This window comes from Drosophila bipectinata, chromosome 2R (genome assembly GCF_030179905.1).
Source record: "Drosophila bipectinata strain 14024-0381.07 chromosome 2R, DbipHiC1v2, whole genome shotgun sequence".
In the NCBI taxonomy this organism is placed as follows: domain Eukaryota; kingdom Metazoa; phylum Arthropoda; class Insecta; order Diptera; family Drosophilidae; genus Drosophila; species Drosophila bipectinata.
Window position 1 is genome coordinate 13,626,947 of NC_091737.1, and position 23,978 is coordinate 13,650,924.

Here is a 23,978-nt window from a genome sequence, read left to right on the forward strand (position 1 = left end):
GCGCTTCCGGGAAAGTGAAATTGCCTCAACTTGAAGCACCACTAGAGCCTCTGCACTCTCTATTGATATTTGTAAGAAATCAATATTAAAACTATTTCTATTAAATAAATAATTAACAAGTGGATTGAAGTGAAGTGAAGTTTAATTAATAATGCCGCTACCAAGACGATCGAATCTTTCCCGACAAAGCCGTAATGCAAGAAGAATACAAAATACTGCATATGAAAGGACTGAAGAAGAACGAGAAATTGCACGTGAACAGAGCCGCAATAGTAAGGCTCGACTTCGTGCTTCTCAAATAGATTTTAATTTGCGACGAAAAATTTTAGCTGATTTGAATCGAGCTGCGTTTCGATACGATTGCAGCAATGATTACAGCTTGCATCCTAGCGTTTGCATTGGGCAAATGGACGTTGTTTGCGAGTATTGTGGTGCATTAAAGTTTTCCGGAGAAACGCCTGGATTATGCTGCGTTAATGATAAAGTGAAGTTGCCAGTAATTCCAAGATCTGCGGCTGCCGACGAAATAAACGCTTGCCTCAAATCGTCAAATCTATGGCGCTATGTGAAGAAACTGCAGCTGATAACAAACATGAGAGTTACATTGCTTAATGATACATCTGCTGAAGATTTCTCGGAGCAATTTCTGACTATCGGTAATGGTCAAGTACCTGTCGATGAATCGAGCGGATTAATATCATTTCCAAATAATTTTTGTAATTTTGTCATATTTATATTAATATTGAAAAAGAGAAATTTTCATGAAACCGTGTAAGACAACGTGTTATTCTTGTATGTGTTTCTTCTTCTTATTTGTTTTGAAAGAAGCGCCCTGAAAAGCTTATGCTCAAAAGTGTTGAAAAGTGTCGAGCAAAAACAAGTTTGAACGGAGCACTTGCAACACTTTTTAATTCACCGGGTTTTGGACATTTTCCTTTTTTTCAACACTATTTAAAAATTTTAAAAAAAAATCGCTGTTGCGGCGCAAAACGCAAACAAATTTAAAAAGCTTGAAAGCTTGAAGAGCTTGAAATTTTCGTATCGAACTAAATTCTTGTTTGAAAGTGTTCCAAAAGGTTCAAGAATTTCCGTATCGAAAAAAAATCGATAAGAAAATCGGAAAATCCAAGCCCGTGAGTTTCTGCGTGTGCGCCAAAACTGTCAAGAAGCGTAAAGGGAAAATCGGAAAATCCAATCCGCTCGGCAGTCGTCGATGTCAATGTCGTTGCGTGTGGCCTGCTAACTAAATTAAACAAAAAAGCGAAAAACTACAGAAAATTGCCCACAACAAACATAAATTAGTTGACGATTTAGTTATTATTTAAATTGGTGATTTAACAATTGGCAGTGCATGAAGTTAATTGAAATGAAAAAAAACCCCAAGGAAAACCAAGGAAAAATGCAGTGCCCCAAAGTGTTGTGAGCCAAATCAATAAGAAAACAGTGAAAATTCTTTTGGTAATCGAAGGAGAAGAGGCGACCGCGACCGCGACCACGACCGCAACGAAGCTCGAATGCAAATTGCATTAGACCCCAGCAGTAGCTTGGGGCCTTGCTGGCCCAGTTAAGCTGGCCCAATCGATGCGAAAACTTATTATGAAACAGCGGCAGGAAGGAGAGTGAAAGGAAAGGAAAAGTGGAAAGTGGAAAGTGTCAGGGAAATGCGGAGAAGCTGCAGCCCCGCCGAGTAAACACAAACCCACAAAATCGATACTCGCGTGTACCTCTGTCTGGGCCAACCAAAAAAAAAAACTGGCAGCCCAAAATGAAAGAAATGTCAGTTTTTTGTTAACCATTATAGACTAGCGCACCCTGGCCAAGGCAAGTAATTACAGGGATAACCTCTCAATTATACATTTGACCAGCAGGCAGGCAATTAACTATTTACGTGACAATTAAACTGTGATAAACGGCCCATGAAATCCGATCGTTGGTAATAATCATGGCTAAAATGATGCAGCAGTGCAAACACTTGTTGAGCAGTTGGCGGACAGTGAACCACATTCTGACCCACCGGATTGTGATGCGTCTTGGTGGCCACTTTTTCGGTGGATAGTAGTCGATATTGGCGAAACATTGTGCTAAATATAGTGATGCCATGCAAAAACCTTAACCTGAAATGTTGAAATAGACTAAGCTAAGCTATGGCTATACACTTGCCACGGGGTATTTGCTTTTCCAAGACCGAAATGTTTGGTTAAAAATAAAAATCAGAAGCTAAATCACATACTATAATTTTCGGTATTACTTTTCTAAAACATAATTATAAAGAAACGTAAAAAATGTATTGTTTTAATTTCGAGTATCTTTATAATAAAAGAGTAAACTTTAGTCAATCATGCCACCTAGTATTTGAAATCGCTTAGACAATATTCTTAGCAGTGGCACACATATAAATATAAATAGTTTTGTCTGGCACCCCCCTTGGTTCCTCTTGTTTTTTCGGGTATCCCGCCTTCGCATTTCTTTTGACACTTTGCCAAAGTTCAATGCAAAAAATGCCACAATAAATTCTACGAAAGCAAACAAGATGTGTTAAATGCAGACTTTTCAATTGTAAAATATTGAAATCAATGACCAGCATTCGAACAGTTCGTCGGTCAATTACATTGGCTAAAACCAAAAAGATGAGGCCCCCAACACCATTGACATCAGCAACAGCCATGACTTGGTGTGACTTCCATGGAAGCCATTCCACCCAAAAAACACGGCCCCATCCACTGCGGCACACACTCGACACACACCACATACTCAGATTGACCTAGAACACTTATTAGAGGTTGTGCCGCTCTATTTATAGAGCGATGTTTTTGATCCACTTCCATCTATACAATCTATATATAAGTGCCATATATTTATATTGTCATATTGACGTACACATTTGAGGCTGTTCCATGGCAGCTTAAAGTGTCTCCATAAGTTCGGCCACCACAAATCATTTTAGCCAAACTCGTGTGCCAGCCCTCGCACAAGTGGGAATATTAAAGACCCCTAGGAGATGGGTGGATGACTGCTTCGGAGTAAAGTGTTAATTTCTGGGCGGAAAACTAAATATAGAAATTACACAAATTGGGGGAATTTAAAGTAGAAAAGATTAGCCGGCTAAAGAACCAAACGATGATGAGATTTATTTCAAGCTGTAATGATTTATAGACCAAACTTTGTGGATGAAAATATAAAGGCTGATATTCATAAACAAATTTCTAGAAACGAGAGCACCATGCAGTGGATCAAAAGCAGGACCTAAGATTGCAAGCAGCATAAATCAAAATCAACTTTAAAAAACCCACTACAGGTAGCTTTAAAAACCTATAAGACACTGTCAGCTAACCACGGAATTATCCTTGCAGGTGGGAGGAGCCGGAAAACCCCCAAAATGTGGATCCCCCGAATTGCAGTCAACCACTGGCTGTTGGTCACCACAGGTAATCCCTTCACTCACCCAGTCAGAAACCCATCGAACTCGTCACTCCGATCGTAAAATTCATAAATAGATGAGCAAAGGTCAACATCAGAGCCCCACAACCGCGAAGAACTGTTTCTTTATAGATCATTAAATTGTATTATTATCACACACAGATCAAAGAATTTATATGGGAAATATAGTATAAAAAAACGTAATTATCTCGATTAGACTTGAAGCAGCCATAAAAACGCTTTCAAAAAAGATTTCAATTTAATTCATAGGTTCATCTATTTGAATAAGTTTTAATCAACTTATTTTAACACTGAATAATATTAAAAGTAAGTGGGAGTTTCCATTGCCAAACACCTTTAAATAAACACCTCGTATAGAAATTTTGAACCGAGTGTGAACCGATTGATAATTTTTTTGAAATTGTTTAGATAGGGTACCAGAGAGATGATTGATTTTCATTTGATTTAATAGCTGCTAAGCCGTTCACAATTCAATTCAAATTTGATTGAAAACTTTTTTGAAATTTGTTTTATTTTTTTCATTTTTCATCGGTAAACTAAAAATAATAGTTTTTTTGGCATTGGCAAAATTCGCTATCACCGATAATTGTTTTCCAAGTAAGTTTCATTTTTCGTATGATTTCCCCCACCCCCCTTCGATTTGAACAAAATTACCATTCAGTTCTTTTACTAATCTAATAAAATAAAAATAATCCCTTGTACAAAAAATACGTCAAAAGAAATTGTTGCGTTCCGATTTGAGTTACGTTTGTTTTTTCGATATTAGTTTTTCGAATCGTACGTGCCGTTGATTGTAAATGCCGTTTTACGTACATACATATATCGACTATAAGCAGCTGTCTGTACTCTATATACATTCTATATACCCATATATACATATATATATTGCATATTCCTGGTCACATCCAATAACAACAACAACAAACAACAACAACACGTATGCGTCTTGAGTTGCAGTGAAGTTCACACCAAAAATGTAAACGTAATTTGTAAATTGTCTTTCCTATGTGCCTTCTGGCATTGGTCCTGGACCACACTGTGTGCACAGATATCGAGAGTGTTTATGTAATACCCCCCCAAGTTTGTAGAGTGTTGACATATTTCACCTACCAACTCTATTTTACTCCTCCCCCCCACCTGAATCCAATCAAAAAAAGACCATAACCGATTGCCGGGTACAGTTGTGATCGCTTAGAAATGAAGGATCAAAACTTTACCTGGCAGTAGGATATTATGAGGCTATCCCATTTTGCATCTTTGGTTTGTGCTCCTTCTACTGCCCACTTCTACTTTGCTCTCTTCTCTTCCATTGTTTATTTGCAGCCATATTCGGATTTCTAACTTTCATATGGATTCCGCAGGCCTCAGCCGAATGTCAAAGTATGAGTCCATTACCATTTCCAACCCAGAAACGATTTGCTTAAAACCTATCAATTACCATTTTGCCAAAAAAAAAATAAAAGAATTATAATAATACGAGTCATGCATAAGTATATGTATAAACTATTTCTAATAATACCCGAATCGGTTAATTTCGGGTTCTCCATGAATATGGAATATTTTTGGATTATCAGTGTTACTTAAGAAATTATCATTTTTTCGTATCCAAGGACCAATCGGAGTCCTCCCGCTCATTCCTAATGCTTTGCCACCAAATGCCCCAATCAATTATGGGGTTATCCTGATTATCTCTTACCTCACTTCACTTTTTCCTTCAGTTGCACTATTTTTTCTAGTTCATATCGCAATAAATCAAGGCTTTTTTAGACGTCTCCATTAATTTTATTTAAACTATCCTACTGAAGTCCATTGTGTCCAGAGTAGTGACATCTGTGGTACAGTTGAGCTTTAATTTGTGAAAAAAATAAGATCCTTTGTAAGAAATATATTAAATTTCTGAAAGAAAACTGTACCCAGATAGATAGTCTCTATCAATTTTATATTTCTGTGTATCTGTGAGTGGTGTATTTGACTGTGAGTGTGAGTGCATGCTTTATAAATACACATTTATTCCAAAACAGAACCCCTATGCCTCTATAAAATATAGTTCTTTGATTTATTGCAAGTCTAGAAACACTTATCCTTAAAAAAATATTCAAAACCACATAGTTTGAAATTTGCTTGCTGTTTTGTTTATTGGCAAATGGCATGCATTAGTGTGTTGCACGACTTTTGACGTTACTGTACCTAAAATAAACTAACCTCAAACTAGAAGAAAAAAGAAATTAAAATGGTTATAGAGATTTAGACATTAATGACGTATTCCTTCATATAGCGCGTTCGATATACTGCTATGAATGTGATTCCTGGACTGATGCTCGTTGCAAGGTTTGATTTATTACTTAAAACCCATCTTATAAACAATAAAATAAAATATATATTTTTAAGGACCCTTTCAACTATACGGCTCTGCCCAGGGATCAGCCTCCCTTGATGACTTGCAACGGTTGCTGCGTTAAAATGGTGCGGCATCAGAGATCACGTGAGTAGTTGACAAACTTGACGCAACTGTACCCTCCATTTGCGAATCGATTAACTCTTGGACTGATTTATCGACACGATCATCTGTGTATGTCCCTGTCCCTCTTTCTCTTCTCTGTCTCTCTTTCTCTTTTCTTGCAGCGTACGAGGTGGTGCGACGCATGTGTACGTCACAGTTACAGATAAATTTGTTTATGGTCGATCACGTTTGCATGATGGAAAGTTCAGGCAATGGACATATGTGCTTTTGTGAGGAAGATATGTGCAATTCTAGTAAAGATTTACACACTAACGGTTGCCAGCTACATCTCATAACCATCGCAGTGGCAATGTCATGGCTAATGGGTCAACTGCTCAGCAGATAGAAAGTGTTAGGCTCACCATCCTTAGAGACCCACAAACATACACACTCAGTACTCAATTCAGAACTCAAAACACACACAACACCAAGAGTATCCAACACACAACTCACTATCTCTCTCTCCTTATCCTTCTAACTCTAACTCTATCTCTATCTAAGCGTATGATTTGTAGCTTTATTTGATTTCATTACGGTTACCGTTGCGATTGATTTGAGTTTGAAGCACAGTTTTTTTTCAAAGAACCTAAGGTAGTTTGATCAGCACACCCGAATCGAGAGCTCGAATAGATCCCGATCCAAGGAATGTGAATGCATACCAAAGCTTCCCCAGACCGAAGGCTTTCTCCTTTCTTACACACACACAAAATCTACACACTTAAATGATACATAAATACACGTAAAGCCCAGCTTTGGATGCACAGTCTTCTTGAGAATCGAATCGAATCGAATTGAACCGAATCGTACTCGTAATCGTACTCGTACTCGTACTCGGTATTTGAATTGCATGTTGTTGATGCTAAAGCTGAAGCATGTAGCGCTTAAGTAGGACTCGTAGTGATTATTAAATTTTGATTTTGTTGTTACTTACATTTGTAAAAGCCACCCTCTTGACCAGAGGGATATACCAAAAAAAAAAATAATAATCGAAGCCAGTAATCGATTCACACTTTAATAAGTTTTTAGACATACATACATATAACAAGAAAATCCCTATTTAAATCATATGTAAACTTGGAATAACTCGACACTCTGTAAATATCGCCAGACTAGTTTTCAATATCATCCAAAAGTATTTGCAGTAACCAAGTGAAACATTTGCTCATCTTGTTTATTCCAAAGTCGGAAGCGAACTTCATAAACGCCCTAGAACGTTGTTTTACTTTGTTGTTTATAATACAAGTATGTATCCTAGATTTTAGTCATTAAGCATTGCAAACACTCGGTTCTTGCTTGGACCTAGAAAGCAAAAACAAAAAAAAAAAAGAAATAACATCAAGAATTAAACGTAGATCCCACATCATATCACGTAATCGAAGCAACAATGAGACCGATCGATCTTAGTGTAGTTAGCCTCATAGAAACCGCCGCCACCAGCACCAAACTGTATAAAGTACCGATCACCCTGGTCCCTTTGGTTTATGTTCAACAAGTGATAACTAGCTTGTAAGTAGAAGAGATCCCCCGATCCTCATCCTGATTCCCAATCCGCACCCCATGGTCCACTAAATCCCCCCATTATGAAATTGAAATTGACTCAATTCTCATTCATGCTAGTGATAGTTTTAAAACGAATCGAATCGAATCGGAACTTATAGCTTACATAGATTATGATTTACATTTTTGAATTCGAATTTGAATCAATATTAAACATTAATTAATAATGGTTATGATTATCATCTCGACTAGAGTATTCGACTTGAAGTTTTGTATTTTAAGCATAAAACTTTTCATTTGTAAAATTAAAAAAAAAAAAAAAGATTGGCTAATAAAAAAAAAACAACCATTTTTTACCATATACCATATTGTATATCTTTAGCAAAATTTACTATCAACCTTTGCCGTTTTTTAAACAACATTTTTAGCTTCAATTTGCTTTATCTACTTGCTACTATTCACTTTTAATCAACTTTCCAACATTCGTGCACCTTTGCCCACGCATTTGTAAAATATTTACCCCCTAGACTTGGCTTTAGTTTGAAAACTGCTTTACGAAAATACATTAAAAAAAAAATAGAGTATCCATTTCCGTCCAGCCGGGGAGCATGTGACCTAGTTCCGTTGCTTTTGGGCCCAGGTAAGTCACTAGCTGATGAAAAAAGTTTAAAAAAACTATTACTACCAAAAAAAAAAAATTCAAAAGTCAAGTACAGTTGCGCACCGTTTCCTTAGTTCGCTCTCTTGCCTCGCTCGTAGAATGGATGGGGTATCGGATTTTAGCCGGCCTATCTCGGTGGTATTCACCTCACTCACACACTCCCAAAAGTATCTCTAAGTCCTGCTCCCTCCCGGCCCCTCCCGGCCCCACTTGCCCACTCCCGTACACTTAGCGAAAATCCCTTTGCAATGTTAACACCATTCGTTTTTGTGTTTGATTTGTTTAGTTTGTTGCTTTCCTGGTATGTTGGTTTGTTCAATAAACAGATAAACTTATATACTTAACCACAAATATATATCTAACCGATTTTGGTTTGTGAATGTTGACAATATTCTTATAACCAGTATTTGATTGATTGATTGACGGTTGATGCGTTTCAAAGTTTATTAACAATACAAAATAATACGAAACAATACAGGCAACCAAGTTGAAAACACACACAGATTTTTAGTGCAAAAGAATACTATTATTTTAATTTAGTACTTTTTGTAGATCCAACCACCTATCTAGCGCCAACATTTTCTCTATATATTTCTCTTTCTCTCTCTGTCTTTCTTTCTATCTGATCTGTTTAACAATCTATCATTCTATCTAACAACTCTGATTTTTCCAATATTTTTACTAAACTTTCAATCAAAACAAAAAGAAAATTAACAAAAACTGAAACCACATAGAACTCCTTCACTAGAGACACCATCTGTAGCATATTTATGAGGGAAAATCACAAATAACAAAGACACGAAATACACTAAATGTTAGCGAAATATATACTGAAATAGTTACTGAATTTAGCGAAGCACCTAGTAACAATCGTACCACTCATGAATATTATATAACCTATGGTGAATTTTTACTACTTGTAGGCGCGTGTTTTTCCAAAAACTATAAAAAACTATGAAACTCTAATTGAACTCGTTTTTGAAGAGCCCATTGAAAAGTAGGGCCTAAGCTCCATATCCATAGATTCCTCACAATACAAAAAGCACTAAATTAATATCAAAGACTTTACCAATATAGCCAAAGTGCTAATTAATCGAAATATTGGTATTGGTTGTTGAATATTGCAAATACGAAAAGAATCAGACAGACACGATGAAACCAAACAAAAAAGATCAGAAGATAACACAAGACCAACTCTCTAGAAAAATCAGTAATCGCTTTCAAATTATTATTTTTTATTTATTCATTTAGATAATTCTGAATTTTTCTTATTATGGCCAACTACAAAAATTGTACTTCATTTATTTATTAACATTTCTCGCTAAACATTATTGACGGTCCCTGAAATATTCAAAATTCAAATTTTCCCGCTCAAAACTATGTTATTTTCAATTTAACAGATCTTTTCCTTCTGTTAAATTTTTACAGTACATGTATTGTGGCTCCACCTAACGGGCAACAAAGTTGATAAATTAACATAGTTTTTTTTTAAAGCGAAAAACTGTCTTTTTGATTTAAAAAAGACAGAAATAATTTAAAGCACTAAGCCATTTTTTGTTTACATAATAATTTAAACTTTATTGTAAGATATTTCATTTATTTTCATTATAATGAGCACTGCAGTGCTCCCCATTCACCGCCCACTTCCCAACCGCCTCAAACCTCCCTCCACAAAACGAAAAAGGTGCTTTTTCACATACGACACCACTGTCTGACTTAGATTTTTCATCATGTACGCCATCGCAGCCATTTATCAGAGGTCGTTATGCCGCGACAGCCGTTCCACAATTGCAATATATATTATTAACTTTAAGCCAGACCCCTAGCCGGGGGGCGTGGCAATTGTGGACGGCAGGCGCGCGTCATTGCCGAGCATCTGAAACTTCGAGGGTGAAAAAAAAAGAAAAACCAAGAGCACCGCCTGTTTCCCGCGAAAATTCGCTTTTGGCCACAGGCGGTCGCCGTCCCACCTGTAATTGTGAACGTCCTTGCGGCAATCCTCCCAAGAAAAAAATGCGAAACCCCATGAAATGGAGCTGCAGCTGAGAATACCGTTGGAGGATCGGCGTGGGAAAACCCAAAAAAGGCTTCTTCTGCTTGAAAGCTTCCTTTTTTTGTCAGCCGGTGCTTCCAAACTCGCTTTGCTGGACAAAAAAACAAAACAACTATATTACAAATTTCATAATCAAACGCTTTATCCAACCAGCATACTCCCAGAAATTGTTAAAAATTCAAATTACCAAATTATCGACAATATTTCAATTGTATTCCAATGAAGGCAAGTCAACGAGCACCTTTAAAAACTATGAAAACATTGTAACTAGCAAATAAACAACGTTAAGCAAATCAAGCAGAGCGAAATGCGAACAAGCCTTGTACGAGATTATAATAAAGAAAAGCATTTAAACGAATATTGAAGTTTAATTTAAATTTAATTTTAAATATGGCGCCAGCGAAATTTTTACAAACTTTACACGGTGTGGCAACTCTGGTTTCAAGACGTTTGAAGTAGGGACAGCGCACTGCGAATATTTTTGCATAAGCCGGAGCAAGAAGATAACAATAATACAGGCATATTCTTTTATTTTCAAGGTTTTTAAATATTTTAATTTTGATAAAATGATAATAATTTGATAAAAATGACTGTTGAAAACACCGATAGATGGCGGTACTTAAAACCTAGAGATGTGATAAGAAGTGGTAGAAGTGGCCATAAAATGGCTAAAGTGGTAGCCCTACCCAGCAATCAGCAGGAAATTAATAACAGCAGAAAATTAAACATAAGCTGGATGCAGCCTTCCCAATGCATGTATGCGAGCCCCCTCAAAAATTCACAGGTTCCGGCGAAAATAGCGTTCGATTTCATCAATTTTTTCGCCCTGAGAGGTAGCCAGAATAATTTCGTCAGAATTGCGACGATTGCCCTACTCCGACCACTCCGAAAATCTCATTCGTGATGGCCGCCCATTAAGTAAAAACGTGTCCAGCTGCTGAAAAACAATTTCGCCCGTTTGCGCTATCGTAGCTGATTAAATCTAGCTGGAATCGTGCGGCAGTGGTAAATACACCACAAAATACATGTTTCGGCCCATTTACAACGTGATATTAGGCCAAAATCAGTGTGAAAAATGTGCGTGAAAAAATTAAATCGATTTTTTTGTTTGTGAAAAAAAATTTGCTGGCTCTTTAGCTAGAGGGCGCCAGTCACACTTTCGGAGTGACTTCGAAGTGTGAGGCCGTGCATACGTTCGATGTGAACGGCGATGTATCGATAACAATTACGCTGCAAAATAAATATTTTCTGTCACAAGCAGGCCGCGTTTAGACTTGAAAAATACAAAATAAAATTAATTGAATTTTTTGCAACTATTTTGAGTCATTTTCACCAGCGAAGAATGCATTTTTTGACACGCTTAAGACTCGCCGCTAATCGGCGGTCCAGCCGGCGGCGCGAAATAATCGCGGCCTCGTTGTCTTCAGCGTCGTCGGTGTTCGGCTCTCTGGCCGCCATTATTGCTTTCCAGCAGAACCACGCTATACGCAAAATCGGGAAATTTGTGTAAATTTTTCGAGCCATTTATCAACAAAATTGCGCTCGCTGGTGCATGAAAAGTGCGGTAAAGTGTGTGAAAAATTAGCCCCACTCTAGAAAAATACACGCAAGTGTTGGCGGATAAATATTTTGGCGAAAAAATGCAAAAAACAAAACTCACATGAGGCGGAGTTTGCTGGGTCTTTTTTCTCCACTTTTTCGTCGTGTTTTGCGCTTCGTGTTTTTTCACTTCGTGCAATTCGCCGCGTTTGTTTGATTCTGTCGCCGCGCGTGTGTTTGTTTATGCCGCCTTTTTTTCGGCGAGCGGCTTTCTATGATTTGGCATTTTTCGCACAGTTTTTATTAAACGCCAAAATAAACGATCAGGAGACTATGAGTCGGACAATACTAGTGATTCACAAGCCATCATGTTGTTGTGCGTGTTTTTATTAATTTTGAAACCGTATACCTACCATCTACCTGCGTGTATGTGTGTACATCCAGATTTGTAATATTTTTCCCGCGCGCGCTCTTCCTCCTATTATTAATTTCGTCTATAAATGTGTGTGTGTGTGTGTGTGTGTGTGTCTGTATGTGTGAGTTGTTTACTTACTACTTTTTGTTGTTGTCCCCCTGTTTGTAGATTTTTATCAGTCAACGATAACGGTAACTACGAAGAAAAAAAAAATAAGTCAAGAAGTAAACAGCAATAATAATAATATTTGAAAGAGGATACGAAGCAGCGGAAGAAGCAGAAGCAACAAAATAAAAAAACAATTTCGATTTCCAAAAAAAACAAAAACCGACGATGAACTGAAATGTGCAAATTTGATGAACGTAATTATGCCAATTCACATAGATCCTTCGATTTCAACGTGAAAAATGTCGTCGACACAACTGCTGCATTCGTTGTCACTATTGTTGTTGCTACCATTGCGTTGTCGTCGTAATTGCAATACATTCATCACCTTGGCCATCTGGCTGCTGTCGGCGCTGTCAGCGGAAATCCACGACAAGGAGCAAGGACGACAGCAGGAGGCCGAAAAGAAGCGGGCGAGAGCAAGGCAGCCGCTAAGGGAGCGGCCCACTGAGGCGGCGGCGCCGGCCGAGGAGGAGAAGGCGAAGGAGGAGCTGCAGCGACTGCGGCAGGGGGCCTGTCAGGAGGATACGCTCTATATAGCCACCAAAGTTGCCACCCACAAACGGCAATCCGCCGATCAAAATCAACAAACAACAAACAGAGGCATCAGCAGAGGAGGCACTACGTCAGCCAGGGGAACGGGCACAGGGGCTGCGTTAACCAGCTGGCAGAGCAGCCACAGCCACCGCAGCCCCGGTGCCAGCTCATCGGCGCAGGAGGAGCACAACATAGTGGAGTTAACATCTCCCCCCATAGCGAGTAGAAGAGCCACAACGAAGCCAACAGTTCGGAGTATCCCTAGTAGGATCACCAGAAGCAGGGGCCACAGCTACAGCTACAGCTACAGGAGTTGCAGCACAAGTCCGCGGCTTCACAGTTGGTTAGCCGCAGGATCACTATCATCCATAGCCACCTAAGCAGCCAATTCCACTTAAAAAAAATACCAACAACAACAACAAAAACAAACAGCACCATCCTCACAACAGAAAATAGAAACGTTCCACCACCACCACCTCCCAGTCAGAAAACAAAAGTCAGCAAGATGTCGAAGCTGTCGTTCAGAGCCCGCCACCTGGATCCGTCCAAGCAGATGCCCATCTACTTGGCGGAGGAACTGCCCGATCTGCCCGAGTACTCAGCCATCAACAGGGCGGTACCGCAGATGCCCAGTGGCATGGAGAAGGAGGAGGAGTCGGTAAGTCATCTCACATCCAATATCATCTAGGATGGTCTCTAATTTTGGTTGTGATTCTACAGGAGCACCATCTGCAACGGGCCATATGCACGGGTCTGATTATCCCCACACCGGAGGTATTGCAGACGGATCAGCCCTTCTACGATGCCTACTATCCGCCAGATTATAAGATGCCCCGCCAAATGATCCACATGCAACGTAAGATATGACACGAGATTAGGTTTATTCTCGGATACAAGTCTTCTATTATCCTTTAGCTCTTGGTCTGGACACTGAGGTACCCGATTACGACATGGACAGTGCCGACGAGGAGTGGCTTGGCCAGCAGCAGCGTCTGGAGCTCACTGAAATGAAGTTTGAGCAGATGATGGATCGGCTAGAGAAGAGCTCCGGTCAGACGGTGGTAACGCTAAACGAGGCCAAATCGCTGCTTAACCAGGATGACGAGACCAGTATATCCGTCTACGATTACTGGCTCAACAAGCGCCTCAAGATGGTAAATGCTTGGCAGATATCCCTATGGCCTGATCTCTATAGCCCTGTTTCTTAATTTTCGCAGCAACACCCGCTCATTCTTACGGTGAAGACAGAGAGCCGTCCCGGCGCCAGCTCCAATAATCCGTATCTGGCCTTTCGACGGCGTACTGAGAAAATGCAAACCCGCAAGAATCGCAAGAACGACGAGGCCTCCTACGAGAAGATGCTCAAGCTGCGGTAAGAATTGAGATTGATTTTCCCGCCTTCCTGATCTCTAAACATATATTTTATAATCCACTCTAGACGGGACCTACGACGCGCCACAGCTATACTGGAGATGGTTCGACGGCGCGAGGAGACGAAGCGAGATCATCTTCGGATGACGGTGAACATCTTTGAGAAGCGCGTCGAGATGCGTGACTTCAACGGTGCTGTCTACTCGGAGCTGAATGCTCAGTACAAGACCACAAGGTGCGTTCCTATTGACTTTCTATCCAGAGAATCCTTTCTAATATGTTGTTATTTACAGACCCGCGTATAATCCATTGTATACGAATCAATACTCACAAGGGACAGCGGCGGTGGGAACGGCTGGTGCCATTCTGGCCGCCCTGCCCACGGGTCTGCTGCCGAGCGGTGTTGGAGCGGCGGGTAATGCCAATGTCTACGGCTCAGCGTCGCAGTACCTGAACACGTCGAATCTGACAATGGGTAAGGGTAGCCTCGAGTCTCTCAAGTTCTATTATTCTAATCTTTAAATGTCATCCACAGATGCCATCAACAGTGGCAGTGGCAATGGAAGCAGTCGCAAGGAGAAGCGACCGTACAAGAAGCGCAAGCACAAACTGCCACGCGACAAGCAGCAGCACCAGCAGCAGCCGCAGACGCAGCATCAAGCACACCAGCAGCAGCCGCTACAGCAACAGTATTTGCCAGCGTCGGGAGTCGCCGGAGCGTCACCCGCCCACCACCTGCCCCACCACTTGCACCACCTCAGCAGACAGCAGAGCGCTTCGCCGGCTGCCAACGACTCGATCGCGGACAGCGAGGAGGATGATTACTTTGGCGCCGGCGGTGCCCAGAATGGCAACAAGCTGGGCTCCGAGAGCGAGGACGAGGCGCCGTTTGCATTTAGGCGCAAGTCGAGCTGTATATACCTGCCGGTAATTGAAATCCTCCCCAGCTTCTCCTCGGCAAACTTAACTGATATTTTTTGGTGGTTTTTTCCAGACACGTCACGGAGATGTCCGCTGGCCGTGGGAATCACCCGATGAGGAGATGCCCAGTGGAGCCTGCCCGGATACCAAATACCGTTACACGCTAACCTCCATTAACAATCCAAGGTTTGTTGTCTTAGTTGGTTGTCCCATCCAATCCCGTACTGAAACCCAAATGGGGATAATCTTGCAGGCCACGATGCATCGGATTCGCGCGTCGCCGAATGGGTCGCGGTGGCCGAATCATTTTGGATCGGGCTACAACGAATTTCGACGACTTCTGGTCGCAGTTGGACTACACCGTGATGGAGAGTGTGGTGGTCGATCGGAAGCGGGGCGACAAAATGATGCACGAGCACTCGGCCCAGCTGTCGAAGCCCAGTTCACCGCCCACAGTGGTGGATTTGGTGCCCGCCGGCAAGCCTCTTGATGGTGAGACCCCTGCTTCGGAACTGGTCAAGGTGGAACCGGCCAACGACGCGGAGAAACCAGCAGCGGAGGCAGACCCTGGCCGGGAGGCAAAGGAACTGGAACTGGATGAAGGCTTGGACTTGGAGGGCGAAGACGAGGACATCGGCACGGACGACGAGAATGTGTCGCGAATAGGAATGTATAGTTCCGCGGTTACGTTGCCACAGAATTGCCTCGATCTTCGCCAGAAACGCCGGCGGTTGCGAAGAATGAAGCAACAGCTAAGGGAATCGAATGCAGCCAAGCGGCTAAAGAGATCCTCAGAATCGGTGGTCGGTGTGGGAGACGATCAGCAGTCGGAGCAGGAGATGAAGCCAGAACTGGTTCCCCTGCCCAGGGCTTACCTCCAGCGACTGGCCAAGGTTCTGGGTGAGAAACTCAAGAAGGAGGAGGAAAAGGATAAGTCAGTTTGCGAGAATCTGGCACCGGAGGAGCAGCAGCAGCAGCAGGAGGAGGAGAACAAGGATGAGGAGGAGCAGTTGCAGCCGCCGCGAGCCAATCATCAGCAGCACCACCGTTCCAACAACAACAACAACAACATTAACACCGTGTTGAACAACAACAATAGTAATATTAGTAGTAGTGTTATGAATAAGGATGTTAGCATTAGCGAAAAAATCAATGTGATAAAGCAGGAGGCAGATGAAGCAGGTGTCGGAGAGGGCGACGGTGAAGAGCCCTCCACCTCGGCGGCAGCGGCCGCAGCTCGAGCCGCCGAAGCAGCCGCCGCCGCAGAGGCAGCGACCGCGATACCAGGACCCTCGCTGGAGGAGCTGGCCAAGAATATAAAGCGCGAGCTAATCGACGCCGACGATTCCAACGAGCCACTGAGCAGCATTCGCACCGCCGCTGTCCTGCAGTCCGCCACGCATACCCCCGTTCCCGATCCCGATCCCGAGCTGATGGACGACGAGGCCGAGGATGACGTCAATCTCGCTCAGCTAAGCAGCATTATTCGGCACACGGCCGTCAAGAAAGAGCTGGAGGCCCAACAGCACCAGCAGCAGGTCGAGCAGGAATACAGGCGGCGGATGGAGGAGGAGGACTCGGCCGCCTGCTTGAATCAGGTGCCGGATGTGATTCGGCTGCGAAATCTGCGCAATACCCAGGTGCATGCGAGACCCAAGGACCTGTACATTCAGGCTCCCGTCGACGATGATCTGGATGTGGATTACCTGGGCGGCCTCTCGCCCACCTCCAGCCAGCGCTTGGATATATGCAACGAACTGCTCTCCGAGATCCGACGGGATTGGATTCACTTCCGGCCAAAGACGCCCACGGATGAGTTGTCCGACAGTCAGGATTGCGATGTCGGCAAGACCTGTGACGCCCATGCAGTGGATTGGACCCAGAGTACGCCCATTAATGTGGAGATGAACCGCCTGGGAAAACCTGGCTTGGATGAAACCGACTCCAACTCGTACTTCCTGAGCGCGCTGTTCAAGTACACGGATCTCGAGCCCGATTCTCAGTTGCTGCAAACGGTGCAAGCCCAGGACTATGCCCGCGGCAGCAGCAAGAGTCCCAACTGCTCGGGGTCCGGTTCGGGATCCGCTTTGGAGTTCAACCTGAGCGGCGGCGACTCCCTCAACGACATCAACAACCTGCTGGGCGACGATGAGGACGAGGATAACAACCACGACATGCTGGACAACATCCTGCAGGAATGCGCTATGGACGATCCAAAGGCCCTCAACCAGGCCACCAACTTCTGGAATGGCATTTTGGATGGCGAGGCGGCCGTGGACGAAGTGGAGATGGCCGACCAGTTGCTGGACTGCATCGACGAGAAGAAGCCCAAGGTGGGTGGCCAGGACTCTTCCAAGCGCGCTGGTCGCAATCGCAAAACGAGATTAGCGCATGGCACGATGGGTAGTTCGGCGTTCACAGTGTGTCCCACCGTGGATTCCGTCAAGGAGCGGGAGCTCTTCTTCAGCCAGGCTCCGCCAGAGGTGGTTACCCCCAAAGAGGAACCTCCGGCGGAAGCAGGCCAGCCAGAGATCGTGGCGACAAAGGAGACACCAGCAGTAGCAGCAGCAGCAGCACCAGCACCAACCATAGTTACGGTCAAGATGGAGCCGACGGTGGACAAACCCCAGGCGGAGATTGTCCCTGTGGTAGCTGCACCCACGCAACTGCAATCCCAATCGATAGCTCTGCCCACGACGCAGCTGATCAGCATACCCGCCCAGATAACCACCCAGAAACCTCAGCAGCAGCCGCAGGTGACGCAGTTGCTCAACCAGTTCGCCACCGCCACGCCCCAGATCATTGCACGGACGGAGTACGGCGGCGGAGCAGCTGTGGGCGACATTGTGACCATCACGCCCCATACCGGAAGCAGCCCGTTGCCGACCCAACTGCAGCATCAGTTGGCGCAGGCCCAGCTCCGCAATGTAACCGTCCAGCAGCGGCAGGCGACCCCTCAGACCTCCAATCAGAACCAGAATCCTCAGCAGCAGCAGCAGCTGCTCTTCCAGATGCAGCGCGATCCCTCCCGCTCACTGACGCCCCTGCAAGCGACCGGCGCTGGCGCCACCGGCAACCACATGATCTACACCACCAGCAGCGGCGAGATCGTAACTGCGGCCACGGCAGCAGCCGCAGCTGCGGCGGCGGCCCAAAAGGTGACCTATGCCATCCAGAAAACGGGAGTCTCCGGCGGAGGAGCCACCACTGCATCGATTGGACCCAACACAGTCATCACGCTGTCCAACGTGAAGGTGCAAAATGATGATGGCTCGTGCGGCGGTGGCACAAACTCCGGCTCCAGTGTCAACATCATCAACACTGCCAGTGGCCAGCAGCTGGCCGTGCACAGCATCGCTGGAATGCAACAGCAGCAGCAGCTGCAACAGGTGCAGCAGGTGACCACTAGCACGCCACTTATCGTGACCACGCCCACCCGCAACAATGTCCAGCAGCAGCAACAGCAGCAGCAGTTGCAGGTGCAACAACAGCCGATTGTGTGGCGTCAAGTGAGCGGAACCAACACGGCGGTGGCTACCACAGCGGTGCTCTCCACCTCGGTGGACACCTCCCCGGCAGCGGTGGGAAGCAAGATAGTCTGGACCAGTCGAGCCACCCAGAAGAGGCAGGTCAATGGGCCGGAGAATACAGGTGAGTTTCCAGAGGGAATAATACCTCTACCTAGCTTATCTAATCTGGAGGTTATTCTTCATTAAACCCCAACCCACAGAATTAAATAATAAACTAATAAAACCTCTTTTTGCTCCACAATCTCTTGCAGACATCAACAAACTGTTGCTAAACCGAAAGTTCTCGCAGCGAAAGGTGATTGCCGGACAGCAGCAGCAGCTGCAGCAGCAGCAACAGATCCAGCTTAGCAAGCAACAGCTCCAGCAGTTGGTTCAGCATGAGGACGAACTGGTGGCCACCACAACAGGGGATCAGTTGGAGGCAGGGGACACCCTCCAGCAGCAGCAGCAGCAGCAACAACAACAGATGCAGAAACTGAAAATGGTCAAGATGAGCCCGTACCCGGTTCTGGTCTCGGATCTCAATCTCCATCAGCAGCAACAGACGGTGTCTGGTCAGTCCCAGCAGCAACTGAAGCCGAACTCGGCGGCGGCCATTGCAGCCAACCACAACTACAGCCTGCAACCGGCGACCACGGCCATCATCACGACGCAGGCGACGCCCCAGCAGTCGAACAAGATCTTCCTGACCAGCAGCAACAGCAGCGGCGGAGGATCTACTGGCAACTTCACCATAGCCACGGCCGGCGAGCTTCAAGCGGCTGCGGCATCCGCCACCCAGAAGCTGCACTACAAGGAGCTACCCAACTCGAACATCAAGCTGAACTTCGTGAGCAGCACTGGCACCGGCGAGCCGTCCACCACAGTGGTGCTGAACAAGTCCCAACAGCAGCAGCAGACGCACGCCCAGCACCAGAAGCTCAAGACACTGGCGACCGGCGGCAATGCCCAGGCCGGTCAGGGTGACAAGCGAGTGCTGTACACCAGCCTGCTGAACGTGAAGCCCTTGCAGAAGAACAACAGCGGCCAGGTGCAGATGCAACTGGGTCCGGGCGGGCTGCAACAGGTGCTCCGTGGAAGGCTCAACAACTCGGCGATTATAACCAGGACCCTGCCGCTCGGCACCACCGTCAACAGCACCGGAGGAGCCGTAGGCACGGCCACAACGACGATCCGGCAATTGGTGGCCACCAATGCCAATAATGTGAGCTCCGAGGGCACTCTCTTGAACACCAAGGAAGTGGGCAAGGCGCTCACCGTTGAGCAGGTGATAGCCAGTGCGAATAACGGCGGCGTGGTTCTGCCCACCAGCAATAACAACAACAACAACAATGGAAGCGGAGCAGGCGCAGCCGGAGGGACTGTGAGCAGCACGAGCGGCGTGAATGCTACGGTAGCTGCTGGAGGATCTGGAGCCGGGGCCGGAGCTGGAGCTGGGGTAGCGGGAGTGACGTCCACCATCAACAGATGAGACGCGGAGGGGAAGAGCTAACATCGAGTACACCCGCAACCGGCAAAGCCGTCGTCTAAGACGACGGCAACGGAACCCCAGGCGGTGGCCATATCCCTGCCTCTGGCGGAGGCCCAAATGGACTTGGGCCAGCTGTTGCAGAAGCCGAGCAACTGTTGCTGTGCCCTCTGCCTGGTCAACAAGAGCGAGCTGGGCTAATGCCAATCATAAACTAGATTTTACAAAATTTCGTAGCTACACCACCACACACGCATACTACTTAAACACCACCCGCAACCCACAACCATTAAATCATTATTTGGTGTGAATCTAGAAATATATATATGTGGAATTGTGAAATAGCCGAGCAGCAGGAGGATCTTCTAGCCGGCAAAGGAGAGGGCCAAGAGCGAAAGAGTGTGGCAGGATGGGGAGGACGACATGTTGTATAAAAAAAAAAAGTCACCATTAACAGATTTCGCTTTATTTGATTTTCTATAGCCATATATAGAAGCATATGTGTGTATAACGATTTAGGTCTTATTTTTCAAGATCGCCTAACCCTAAACCATAATAAGATTAAATTAATAAAACCATAATATATATATGTACAATGTATATGAAAATGCATACCTAAAACTTGGCTCTTTCTCTCGGCCTAGAGATTCGATTCGCTGGTTGTGAGAGCAACTCTTTATAGTCCTACCCTACTACTACCCGACTACTACTACGCTTCTTGTCCAACAAAAAATCAGAAACCGAAACAAAACCAACAGCAGAATCAACTCAAGTGTTAAATAGCAAACTGTAAATATTCGATAATAATTGCATAAAACACACACACACACACACAAAGTAAAAAACAAGAATTATGATTAATGAAACTATAATTAGTGATACGAATAGTTGTAACGATGGGGAGGAGAGCCCTTCTCCCGGGCTCACGCCGTTTCAGAACCACGCGCTTTAGCCGGGCTGCTCGATAGATGACCCACCGCCCCACCCTACCAGCACCCTACCACCATCCAATCCCCAAATTAAGGGCGTGGCGATTAAGGGCAGCTCGAGGATAAAAACAACAACAAAAAATAAGAAAGTAACAAAAACCACATTTTTCAATGTACGTAAATTAAATTAACTTATCCTGTAACTTAAACAAAAACAAAAACACATTAAACTACATTTAGTTATTTTAACTATAAAATGCAACTGCAGAGGCAACGGATTGAGAGTTGCGCAAAATCACTATTATTGTATGCTATTATAATTATTATTTTTTATACAAGGTAATAATTTTAATTGTATTCGTAATTGCAAACAGTAAAATGCTTATGCGATAATGGTCGGAGCAAGAGCATAAACAAAATAATGCTAAACAAAATATAAACTAATGATAACTATGATAATATTTTAAATCCAAAACAAAACCGAGTAAAGCAAAACGAAAATAACAAAAAACATTTAAACAATAATTATGTAGCGATATAATTTCGTAGTTTGTAAATTGTAGAGCGATAAGAGCGTAAGCAAGAGCGATAATAAAATGGAAAAGAAATTGCAAACTTAAACCAATCGAAACTCTGATTAAATCTAAATTCATTCAGCAAAACTGAAAGATATCGTCACCTTTTGTTTTTGTGTTTTTCATGTTTTTTCAGTTTCAGCACTTGACCGAATCCCCATCCCAAATTACATAGATACTTTATGTCCTTCTCAGAGTCGGAGGGGATTGCATGCCAGTATCTTGTATCTTGTACCTTGAATGTGTAGTATTCGGAGTATCTTATGACCGGCGGCCACAGATTCATTCAGTCTTCTTCGATCCTTCCGTTTTGCATAAACCATCATCCATTATCCATATATTAAACCAATTGTGATGCATTCAACTTTTATGATTTGAAATCTCTGCAACAGCAAATACGGGTAACACGAACACGAAACTCTATCTAACCAGTGAACATATAGCAGATTAGTCATCAGAATATATACTATAATATATAGAAAGTATAGCTGTGTACATAAAGTAACCATATACATACGATTCAAATCGACTGTCTCAGTAAACGTTTTTTGATCCTTCGAAATTTCATTTTTTGGAGATGCGCCCCATTGTCGTATTCAAATCGAAATAGAAATTATAAACAAAACCCATGAAATCATAGCTTTGACTTTGTAAGAGTTTTTTAACTCATTTTTGTCTAGTAATTTACGATATCTGTACATAATTACGATTAACTACAATAGTTATAGCCAGCAGTCTTGTTCTCAATTCCAATTACATTTATTCCGATTCCCTTTCAAAGGATTTTAAGAATTTTCCAAAAAATATATGTCTTTCTGCAAGTGAGGAATTGAGTATTCGGCTGAATATGAATATTTTTTATATGTACTTAACAGTTTTTAACTTCTTCTTTTGCATGAAGTGTACACGCAAGAAAACCAAAGGGAAACTATACAATATATATTACAAAGGATATTTATGTATTATAAATATATATATATACATATATAATCGATACAGCCATTTTGCGTATTCGTATTTGAAATGAACCATAACTAAATGTGAAATTGTTTACAGCGAATGCAGCAGACACATCTAGAGGACACACAACACCACACCCTAACTCCCCAAGTCCCTCACAACATCCCTGACGCTCTATCCGTAATGCTCTATAATCTCCTAAATATGTAAAATTTACCAATCGAGTATTAATAGCTTAATCTGCATGTAGCCTCTCTGTATAAAAGTAAACTTCAAAAAAGGTCGTCTATTTAATTTTTAAAATATTTTCATTTCAAAGTTCCCAGCCCTTGAAAAATTTCTTTAAAAAGTACCGTGTGTTCGTTTAATGTTTTAAGGAATTCTTTCGAAAACTTTACAATAATTTTGAACCCAAACATCTTTTTACCCGATTCCCGTATCAAATATTGTATATGTATTGTTAGTAAATCAAATAAGAAAACTGAAAACGCTTGTTGTGGTAATTAAGTGAAAAAAAAAACGAAAACAAAAACTTTAAAGCGTATATTTAACATAAAAAATATTTAATCTATATAATTGAGACTATTTGCTACACTGTATAAAATAAACCAAAGCACAAGGAAACAAGAAATAATAAAAAAAAAATTACTAACTTAGAGATTGATGGATAATTGAATAAACTTATGATTAAAAATGGTATAATAATAAACGGCATAAGCGATTTTAACTGTTTCTTGCATAAGCTATCAAGTAGTAAACACAAAACAAAAAAAAATTATAAAAAATACAAATTAATTACATATTTAGAAAGCATGAAGCTGGAAAACTCATTCAAATATGTGTAATTATAAATCTGGATGTGGGCAGTCGGCCCGATCCGCTCCATAAAGATGCCCGAATTTCAATGGTGTACATAAAAATATAAATATTAATATCAGCGGTGATGAGCGATTACGAATATTATTGAAAACTAATTGAAAGGCGAACAAAAATTAAATGCAAAATGACAGAATGCATGATTACAAGAAATAAAAAAAAATTAAAAAAAACAACTTGTATATATCTTTTCATTGGGAAAAGCCATAATTTTGGGGTTTTTGAAAAGTTACAAAGTCAACTATAGACTATATTCTATAGCTGTTATATAACTGAATGGTCAGTAATTCTATTGACTTTAATAATAATGCAGATATAAGCTTGGGACTTTTGGTGATACTTTCCTGAACTACATCCGGTTAACTACATCCGATATTATTGATATACATATGTATGCATAGTAAATCCTTAATTCCTTCCTTACATATCCTTAATTAACTTGATTCATCGATAATTTCTAAAGAAAAACATGTTTGTTTACAAATTATAAATCTGAAAATGTAAACACTTATATTTCCATTGCCTACTTTTAAGGGCGCATAT

At 42.7% G+C, this 23,978-nt stretch overlaps 2 protein-coding genes across 4 annotated transcripts; both read left to right on the forward strand.

Annotated features, from left to right (window-relative positions):
• The first annotated feature begins 1,089 nt into the window (after positions 1 to 1,089).
• On the forward strand, positions 1,090 to 10,507 carry qvr (protein quiver). 3 transcript variants are annotated; one of them, XM_043210413.2, is made up of 7 exons: positions 1,090 to 1,821; positions 3,208 to 3,295; positions 3,351 to 3,425; positions 3,988 to 4,035; positions 5,714 to 5,766; positions 5,827 to 5,920; positions 6,061 to 10,507. In XM_043210413.2, exons 3-7 carry the CDS (start codon positions 3,377 to 3,379, stop codon positions 6,282 to 6,284), a joined length of 468 nt encoding a protein of 155 aa, XP_043066348.1. In that variant the 5' UTR covers positions 1,090 to 1,821; positions 3,208 to 3,295; positions 3,351 to 3,376; the 3' UTR covers positions 6,285 to 10,507. The 3 variants fall into 3 exon arrangements, with proteins under 3 accessions (XP_043066348.1, XP_070135046.1, XP_017106225.1); XM_017250736.3 differs by lacking the exon at positions 3,988 to 4,035 and adding an exon at positions 4,762 to 4,818 and having other exon boundaries at positions 1,092 to 1,821; XM_070278945.1 differs by lacking the exons at positions 3,208 to 3,295; positions 3,988 to 4,035 and adding an exon at positions 4,762 to 4,818.
• A 531-nt stretch (positions 10,508 to 11,038) lies between these two features.
• E(Pc) (Enhancer of Polycomb) lies at positions 11,039 to 21,686 on the forward strand. The gene is made up of 11 exons (XM_017250629.3): positions 11,039 to 11,226; positions 12,272 to 13,463; positions 13,526 to 13,661; positions 13,721 to 13,959; positions 14,023 to 14,177; positions 14,244 to 14,411; positions 14,470 to 14,651; positions 14,712 to 15,103; positions 15,171 to 15,283; positions 15,351 to 18,748; positions 18,879 to 21,686. The coding sequence occupies exons 2-11, from the start codon at positions 13,311 to 13,313 to the stop codon at positions 20,096 to 20,098; spliced, it is 6,156 nt and encodes a 2,051-aa protein (XP_017106118.2). The 5' UTR covers positions 11,039 to 11,226; positions 12,272 to 13,310; the 3' UTR covers positions 20,099 to 21,686.
• Positions 21,687 to 23,978: the final 2,292 nt, after the last annotated feature.

What these genes read in the sequence shown, in the direction of transcription:
- qvr (XM_070278945.1), top strand. Translation starts at nt 3,377, where the DNA reads ATGTGGATCCCCCGAATTGCAGTCAACCACTGGCTGTTGGTCACCACA. An exon ending in GGCCTCAGCCGAATGTCAAA is followed by an intron (nt 4,819 to 5,713) that starts GTATGAGTCCAT and finishes TCCTTCATATAG; the next exon opens with CGCGTTCGATATACTGCTAT. An exon ending in GGTGCGGCATCAGAGATCAC is followed by an intron (nt 5,921 to 6,060) that starts GTGAGTAGTTGA and finishes CTTTTCTTGCAG; the next exon opens with CGTACGAGGTGGTGCGACGC.